Source organism: Quercus suber, unplaced genomic scaffold (assembly GCF_002906115.3).
Source record: "Quercus suber isolate HL8 unplaced genomic scaffold, Cork oak 2.0 scaffold_54, whole genome shotgun sequence".
Classification (NCBI taxonomy): Eukaryota; Viridiplantae; Streptophyta; class Magnoliopsida; order Fagales; family Fagaceae; genus Quercus; species Quercus suber.
In genome coordinates, this window is record NW_027069519.1 from 717,175 (window position 1) to 727,237 (window position 10,063).

General features: G+C 35.3%; 1 protein-coding gene across 1 annotated transcript in view; it reads left to right on the forward strand.

Annotated features, from left to right (window-relative positions):
* LOC111990655 (probable leucine-rich repeat receptor-like serine/threonine-protein kinase At3g14840) overlaps nt 1-3,977 on the forward strand; it is a gene marked incomplete at its 5' end in the record, with an annotated part of 19,423 nt that extends 15,446 nt beyond the window's left edge. Inside the window, 2 exon segments of the mRNA XM_065772157.1 lie at nt 1-139; nt 3,372-3,977. Of these exon segments, the coding sequence (XP_065628229.1) occupies nt 1-139; nt 3,372-3,764 (532 nt within the window).
* Nucleotides 3,978-10,063: the final 6,086 nt, after the last annotated feature.

Below are 10,063 nucleotides of genomic sequence, written 5' to 3' on the forward strand. Positions count from 1 at the left end.
GGCACCTGAGTACGCAATGCGGGGTTATTGACTGATAAAGCAGATGTTTATAGTTGGAGTTGTTTCCTTGGAAATTGTTAGTGGGAGGAGCAACACTAGTCACCGACCAAAGGAGGAACCTTTTAATCTTCTTGATTGGGTAAGTTTGATCTTTTACTCTTTTCCTTTTATTGCTTTTTATTGTTCCATTTTTATTTCGGCTCTTTATGTTTTTGAGAAAATGCAAATTAGGGGATGTTTTATATAGACACGAGTTTATAGATGTTTAAGGTCTTTTTGATTTATGCCAAATATGTTTAAAATTTTGGATTTGAAGCCCTACAATTAGATATTGGTTTGATTCAAGCCCTTCCGCCTATATTCATTACTGGAACTTAACCTCAAAAAGACAATTTTAATGCACCAAAACTATGTCATTTTGTCTAAGTCAAGAAAAAAAGTCCATATCCAATTTAATTTTTTTATTATTTTATTGCAAATAGCCTTGTAGCTCTACAAGTAGTTCTTAGCGTTTTTAACCAAGACGCTTATAGCATGGTTTTAAAAAAGGACTCGACTGGTTGGTTCAACTGATTCAATAGTGAGCCAGTGCTAATACCGCTTAGGATATTCACAAAAACCGGTAATGCATAAAAAGTCTGCTCAAAGCCGGAGAACCAATGGTTTAATTGTTGGAATTGGCAATCGGGATGGTTGAACTAGTTCTGAGTGGAGAGATTTTTCAGGTCTAATCAGATATTTGGTCAACGATTTGAATGACTGAAGTGGTTAAGGAGAATGCAGAGAATAGGAGAAGATAGATCTTGGATCTAAACGAACAATAACTGCAAACAATTTCGCTGGAAAGGAATCTCAAGATTTGGATTTGAAGTTTGCGATGCGAGTGGTATAGTTGCTAGTATTATTCTTTGCAACTTATTCGTTAGATTCTAGACTTCAAACTTTAGATGGCTCTATAAAATATTTTTATTGTGTGGCTCTTTTTTTTTCATCATTTGTACGGCTCTCTTTCAACTTGCAATACACGGTACAAGTTATAATCATAATAAAAAAAATGTCCAAATTCCATTAATTTACCCTGAGATTTAGGTTAATACTAAGTTTAAGATATTTCAAAATTGATCAATTTGGTCTCTAAAATTAACTTAGTCTCTAAACACTATTAGGCATGTTAGTAATTTTTCTCTTGTCTCTTATGGCTGGTTTCAATTGAGGAGAGAGGGAGGAGTAAAAAGGAGTAGAGTAGAGTTGGCCAGATATTAAGCTAATTTCTGGCCAACTCTACCTTACTCTCCCTCTCTCCCCCTTAATCGAAACTGACCATTAGGGACCAAATTGGGTTTAATTGGTTAGTTTTGAAATGTTTTGAACTTGTTTGATATTAGTCCAAACCTCAGAGTAGGTTATTGAAATTTACTCAGTAAAAAAAATAAAATAAAATAAAATAAAAAAGAAGAAGAAAGAAAGAAAGAAAGAAAGAAGAAAGTGAAAACTATTTGGTTCTTCTCCCATATGATAATATATTATTATCCCATAATTGTGACAATAATTTTATTGCTTTATATTTTCTTTTGGTTCAATTACTCATAAAAGGTCTTTTTTATTTTTATATTTTCTTTGTTTAAAACATTTATAACATAATATTGCTTCCATTTTTTTTAATTATCTAAAATATTTTCAAGTAAATAGTATTAGTTATTATAAATATATAATTTATTTGGTTAATTTAATAATTATTTATTAAATTATTTATGATGTTACCGGTAGGGGTGGCAAAATTTGACACGACCCGCAAACTCGACACGACCCAACACGAAATTAGCAGGTTTTGAGTTGAGACTTAACGGGTTTGTGTCATATTCAGGTTGACACGGCTAACCCGTTTAATAAAAGGGTTGGGTTAGTGTTGAACACATAGAACTTGTTTGACCCGTTTAATTAAATGGCATTTTACTAATATACCCTTCAAACTCTAGGTATATAAACTTATTATTTATTATGATTTATTTTCTTTGACATATTGTGATTGATATATTTGTGATATTGAGATATGCTTTAGTTTTGAATGATTATTTGTGATGCAGCTACTCGTTAATTTTGAATTTTATATTAAAAATATTTGTTTGTTTGTTTTTTCATAATTTTTTTTTTTTCATTTTGATAAAATCTGATAAACAGGTTGACATGACTGACCTATTTAATAAATGGGTCGTATTAGGATTGAGGAATCTTGACCCGTATAATAAACATGTCGAGTTAGTATTGACCTATGTAGTCGAATACTCATGACTTGACACGACATGAACCCGACACGCAAACACGAATTGTCACCCCTAGTTACCGGTTTGACATCTGTTGGACTAGAGAATTGGTAACGAGTCCCCTTTTCAATTCTTTCTTTATTCTAGTTTTTAAAACCATTATTTAGTTCAAATCCTCTCTAGCTCTCAATTTGGGTTAATTGAGTTGAGGTGACATCACTAGTCATGATGACCATGATTACAACACTTTAGCCAATCAAACCACCAAATCTCAAAATCCCGAAGAGCCTCTTTACACGGTCAACCCATAATCTCTTTGCACTACCTAAACTGAGTGCCTTAAAGTCGAATTCAAAAAACACAATAGGCTTTAGCTGTTTGAATTTCACTCTATTTAGATGCCTAGAAACGTTAGGATTTGAATTATTTTCTTTTCTTTTTGATTTTTTAGTTTTTATGTATTTATTTTTTTCAAAAATATTTAAAATTTTTTTGTTAGGCTATTTAATTTATGTGAAATAATTAAAATGACATGTCATGATTTTGTTGGACCAATTAGTTTCACATGACAAGTATAAGTGGTATTTAACAGCCACATTATCGAAGGGCATAGATGAAAGGGCTTATATCAAAACGTTAAATAACATTAAAGGTTCAAATCTAAATTTTTAAACATTAGGGAGAAAATCTAAATGATCCCATACTCCAAGGGCTCAGTTGACAATCTAAAATTTTGATGGTCACATTTTCATTTAAGGCTAATTCCATGTTGAAAAAAATTTTATAATCAATGTTAAGAAATTTAACTCTTTATTTTACTCACTTATTCCTAAATTCTTCTTTCTTATTTATATACTGACTAAATATATGTCAATATGTCTTTGTTCCCAATGTGGGTGTAGATTGTTGACTAGTAGCAAGTTTAGATGTGTCTCAACTAAGAGCTTTGTAACTCAATTGACATCTTTTTGTATTTCTAACAGAGACATCTAGGATTTAATTTTCATCCTTCATTATAAATTATTGAATTTATTAAAATAAAATTTTGAAAGTTGAACTCTAAAAGGTGGCAAGATTTATAATTCTTTGTTTTTATGTTCCTGTCTCTAGGCACACCTTTTGAAAGAGGAAGGGAATTTAATTAAGCTAGTTGATCCAAGGTTGGGCTCAGACTATTGCAAAGAAGAGGCGATGGTCATGATCCATGTGGCTCTCCTATGCACTAATGTTTATTCAGCAGCTAGACCCACCATGTCTTCAGTTGTGAGCATGCTCGAAGGCAACATTATTGTTCCGGATTTGGTTTCAGATATGAGTTTATTACATGATGAAATGAAAGCGAAGGAACTGCAAAAGTATTATCAAATCAATGAGGAAATCAATATGAGTGAGAGCCAGAGGCGAACAATGTCAATGGACGGCCCGTGGACTGCTACTTCTTCATCTGCTGCTGATCTCTACCCAATCAATCCAGATTCTGGTCTCTTGGAGAATAGATCTTAGAGAATCTTAAAGGTTTCTCATCATTTCTTAATGTTACAAATGATTTGATGCCTAACTATTTTAAGAACCATGAAGTTGAAATCATAGCACTTTATATTTTTGGTTATTTTTTCATAACTCTTGAGAGGAGAGCGAGACACAATATTGATAGATGGTGGAATTCCCTTCCAAGATGAGGATGATAATAAAAACTAGCCTCTTTACACAAGAAAAGTGCATGTTCAGAGGCTTTTGCCATTTTTTTTTTTTTTTACATGATTTTGCATTTAAGAATTTGAAAAAAGTTATTGCTTTGATAAAAGAGAAAAATGTTTTGACTATTTTAACCTTAACCCTTCATGGTCTAAAGGCTATAACAGGGAGGTGTTTGACAAGAGGTTTGCTAAACAAGGTTCCACATTAGCTACAGCCCTATCTTTGTTTCCTTAATGTTCTCCCTTACCCAATTGTTGTTAGACCATGTGTGATGCTCCAAGTTGATTAAATATTGATTAAGTTTGTATTGTGTGAGTGTGTTTTGAGTCCTACATCAGGCATATGTTGGGTTAATCTAGGTTTTATTAACAACTAAAATGAGTCTTCACTATTGATACTGGAATTGTAAAGGAATACCCAAACTAAATAACGTCTTGCATCCCAAATATCAAATAAGAGATTCTCTTACCTGATTTCAAGAGTTGGATTTTGAATATGCAATTGATTATCCATCCAACCTCCCATTGATTTTAAAATTGTCAATCTAACATTTCATAACTTTAAGTTTCAAGCTCCATTCCTCTGGTTTCAAGGTCCGCTCCTCTAGTAACAAAAGTGTAGAGGCTTTGCTAGGAAAGGTTTAAATTTTGCTCCAAGTCAATTTAAGAAAATGTGCAACATTGTAGCAAGAATAAGGTTTATAATTTATAGAAAATTCCCACTAGTCAGTAAACTCTAGACAAATTTAAGGTCCTAAAAAAATTTTAATACCAACTCAATTAAAATTTGATTCTAAATTTAAGACTCAGATTGTTAAGTTCCATTCTACCTTCCAGAATCAACAAATGTAAATTACCACAATTTTTTTTTAATCACCAAAAAAAAAAAAATTTCTTGTAAATTCACAAAGTGCCATCAAACTATATTTCAGTGATGGAACTAGGTTAGGGCTGACCATGGCCCCCCGCCCCCCAAATTTTCTTTGAAAGTTCTTAGTAATATATATATATACACATAGAAAATTGAAAATTTCCCCAAAATATATATTATTGGCCCCCCCTCCTCTACCGAAATATACAAATTGACCTAACCCTTTTGTCTGTTGTCCCAAGAATAATAAGAAAAACTTCTGGACCAACCAAAAATACCCGCAAAACATATCATATTTCCAATCTAAACAAACTCAATTGTCCCAAAAATAACAAGAATAACCTTTAAACAAACCAAAATTATCAACAAATTAAGCAACAATCCAATCTAAACAAAAAAGACATACAAAACAACCAAAAATCTGAAATCATAAAACACAAATCCCCAATTTTTACCCACTTACCGCTCGGTGTTGGTCTTGACTCTAAGTCTAACTTCAGCATCTACACACTACATAGTTGCTAAACGATGGTATGTTGGCTCTCTCTCACTACTGCTTTTTTTTTCTTTGTATAAAACTTAGACCGTGAAACAGATGAATAATTTGAGCTTGGTGGTGGACTGGTATAAACCAAGTCAAAGTGTTAGGCTATTGTGTGTGTGGTCATTGATTAATCTCATTGACTTGGGGTGTCAGGCTATAATTTTTTTTTTTTATATTTGTAGTTTTAAGGAAATATAAACTTGCTAAAGTAGTGGCATTAACCAATTTTGAGTGTTGTGTTAATAAAGTAGTGTCAATTTGGGTCCTCCGGCCTTTGTGAAATTAATTAGTTGTATTAATAAATTAATTATTGCCAAGCAACTAAGGTGAGTGAGTGTAATATATTTATTATTGTGAAATTGGAGAACTTAATGGACATAATCTAAGTAAAAATTGTATTTAATTTTTCATCTTTTATATATACAAAGTAACACTATGAATACTATAAATTTTAGCAAATAAATATTACAAATTGATGTTGTGGGGCCAGAGAATTTGGCGATCCCGGCACATTTCATAATGAGCCCAAGGCTCACGCCGAGGAGGAAGGAATGTCTGAAGACGAACAAAGAAAGCCTAAAGTGCCGAGGAGCATAGCCAAGGATAATCCTGTCCTCGGTCAACCAAGATCATAGAAGGGAAGAGTGACACACCATCAAAGGCAGCCTCCCAGAGCATTCCAAAAAGAATGACGAGTACGATAGACCAGCCACAGGAGCATGGTGGAGGAGCAATTCAAGGAGGAAATGTCATCTCTGCATTAAATACCCACAACTAACGTTCTAGCCGCATTAATGAGGAAATGACCCTTGAACAGTATTACCTTGGTTATTGTAACTCACAGAAGGTTTGGGAAGACGGCTAATGGGACAAGCACTCAAGTAGCGACCTGCATTGCCAACAAACGGAGGGCCAAGATCAACTGAAAAGGGATATATAATGTAAGAGATCCTCCAAGAAGGGGGATCAGAAAAAAGGAATGGGGAGAAAAAGAAAAGAGAAAACTCAGTATCCATTGGTATGGTCTTTGAAACTCTTGTAACCCAGTACCGAAGAAATAATAAGAACTGCAAGCTCCTCAGGTAAGGGCTGATGATAAGATTTCACATTTCAACCCGTGTTCTTCTTATTCAAAAAAACTCACTATCATGTCTAATGGTTGTATTTCTCACTAAAGCCTAATTCTTAAACCCACTCTCTACAAATTCATTGTGCTGGGTCCACTGGGCTTAAATCCCATTCGTTTTTGGGCTTAGTCTGAAAACCGAGATCCCACAGATGTGTTATCAATCATAAAACAATAATTAAAATATTTACTTACTTTGTGTTGAAATAGAACCAATCAATAATCAAAAAAAAAAAAAAATAGAACCAATCACATTTATTACTATATTAGTATATGTTTTTTGAGTAACAATACAAATACAAACTATTTTACAAACAATTGAGGTGGCAAATTATAAAACCACATCAGCCGTTTCTAAAAGTGTCATAATTTTTTTTTTCTTTTTGAGAGAGTTTCAACCTTAAAAAAAAAAAAAGTTTGTCTCTGTAGCATTACTTATGTGTTTTTTTTTTTTTTCCTTTTTGGTTGAATTGTTACAATAGTATATGTTATGAATCCTATATACCTTTTCTTTAATCCCTCTTTTCGCCCTATATATTCTATTTCATTTTAATAAAATTATAAGATATGGAAATGATGAAATATTTGAAAATATTAAACAAATAATGGAATGTAATATTATAAACATTAGGTTTTTATAAGATAAAGTATCATGTCTATATTCATTAAAAAAAAAGTCTTATGTCCTTACAAATCAAGAACCTATTAGAATTGTAATCTAATCAACATAATTATTCAAATAGGATCAAACCTCCTAATAAATTCATGATCAAAATTTAGTGCACAATAAATCCCAGGTTATTTTGTAGGTGATTTTGTGATTTAAAAGAATATCGAGTTCTATCTTTTTAGATGATGTAGTTGTAGGGCCAAAGAATTTGGCAACCCCAGCCCATTTCATACTGAGCCCAAGGCCCACGCTGAGGAGGAAGGAATGTTCGAGAACATACAAATAAAACCTAAATTACCAAGGATCATAGCCGAGGACAATCCTGTCCTCGGCCAACCAAGATCATAAAAGGGAAGAACGGCACGCCACCTAAGGAGCCTCCCAGAGCATTCCAAAAAGAAGGACGAGTACAATGGACAGTCATGGGAGCATGGTGTAGGAGCAATTCACAGAGAAACTGTCATCTCCGTATTAAATGCCCCCAACTAACATCCTAACTGCATTAATGAGGAAATGACCTCTAAACAGCGCTACCTTGGTTATCGTAACTCAAGAACGCCAGAGAGAGTGTTTGATGGGACAGGCACTCAAGTATAGGCTTGGATGATCAACAATTGGAAGGATAAGATCGTCTAAAGAGGGATATATAATTGGAGAAACCCACCATAAAGAGGGAGGGCTGGAGAAAAGGAGAAAAAAGCATGATGGCGATCTCAAAAACTCTTGTAACCATTGTCACCTAACACATATACAGGAGTAGAGCTCCTTGGATTGTGCCGAGGCAAAATTCCTCTGATAAACTTAGCTCATTTCTGTTTGATCGCCATGAACCCCATGTTAACCATTGCCCATGCACCAAAGTATAGCTTTTTGGCCCACTCTCTATAAATCTATTATATTGGGCTCACTAGGGCCAAGATCCCATTCATTTTTTGGCTTAGTTCGAAAATCGAGACCTTACAATTGGCGCCGTCTGTGGGGAGGGCTTGTGTGTAGGGTGGGTGCAATGGTTAGTTAAAATCTTGGCCCCATCAGCAAGAGCCCCTAGGGAAAGCCGTTATGGTCTATACCTCGAAGGACAGGTTATACAGGGAGGATTGTTGAATGAGGCGCGAATCTAGGGGCTTCTAACATTGAGTACGTGCCACGCATCCCAATTAAGGGTCAGGTCTTCACGAATCTGGTGGCCAAGTTCGCTGGACCTTCATCCGAAGAAGTGGTAGCAACACGAAGCGATTCAAGGAGGCTTCGTGGCGGGGCTAGTTCTGGAAAGTATACACTAATATCTTCTAATCCATTGAAGTGGGTAAACAGAACCTTGGCCATGATGGGCCCTCGGACTCCGGCTTTGGGGGAATTAACACACACTGATAATCATCTAAGTGTTAGACAGAACCAAGGTCTTGCATGGTCCTTAGACTCAAACCTATGGGGTAACTAACAACATTTGGTAATTGTCCAAGTGTTAGACAAAATAAGGTCTTACATGGCTTCTCGGACCACAAACCTATAGGGAAACTAATAACTTTCAGCAACTACCTAAAGGTTGAACGAAATCAGGGCGTTGCATGGACCCTTGGACCTCAACCCTTGAGGAGATTAACTACTTCAAACATCTATCTGAGCGGTGAGCAGAATCTAAAAGGAGTCTGGCTCTTCGAATCGCTACCTTTTCCTCACTCAACAAATATGTGAGCAAAAGTCTTACATGGTCCTCAGACTCAAACCTATGGGTAAACTAATAACTTTTGGTAATTATCTAAGTGTTAGACAGAATCAAGGTCTTGCATGGTCCTCGGACTCAAACCTATGGGGAAACTAATAACTTTTGGTAATTATCTAAGTGTTAAACAGAACCAAAGTCTTACATGGCTCCTTGGACCACAAACTTATGGGAAAACTAACAACTTTTGACAACTATCTAAATGTTGGACAGAACCAAGGTCTTGCATGGCTCCTCGGACCACAAACCTATAGAAACTAATAACTTTCAGCAAGCACCTAAAGGCTGAACAGAATCAGGATGTTGTACGGATCCTCGGATCACATGCTTTGGGAAAATTAACGCTATGACATCTCTTTACGAGTGCCTAAACAGGACCTAAGGCATGCCTGGATCCTTGGACCAGATGCTTGGGGAAAGTCAATGCCATAACGTCATTATAAATGCCGAACAGAGCCTAATGCACGACGGTCCTCTCGGATGACCTACTTTAAATCCAACATCCTTTCACGGTCACACAGTTTGTGGTATAGAGTACATGGTTATATTCCTGATTATCCTTACATAGCTAACTTATTTAAGGTTAACAGCCGGGCACTATTGTCGATTTTGTTAAAGTCAAGATGACAACTTTTTGCTACCGTCAACAACACCAACTCCAAGCTCCATTGGAGGGAAAAATAACAACGCACACATTAAATAATTACTGCAGAGAAAGGAAGAATTAAAATTCATAAAGTGAAAAGTGCAAGTCTTTTTATTAAATAAAGGAAAGGTACATCATATACCAAATGGTTTGGGCAAGCTTGTTTTAAAGCTAACTATACAAAGAGAGGCTAAGGCAGGCTTGTTTTAAAGCTAACTTTAAGAAAGAGAGAGGCTGAGGCAGGCTTGTTTTAAGGCTAACTACAAAAAGAGAAAGCCCATAGGAATGGTAGATTCGTAATCTCGTCCCAGCAGCAATCAAGTCAGTATGGGTGGTACCGGCGATGAGAAAGAAGAAGAGGTGGAAGTGCCAGATGGCCCAATCCTAGGATGTTCCCATGATTCTCTCCCAGTTTCATAATAATTAAGCATTGGAGATGGCAACACTCGGGCATCAACTGTTCGGCAATCTTACAAACCTCCATCGGTAAACAAATTGGATGCGAATCACTACCAGCTGGAAGGG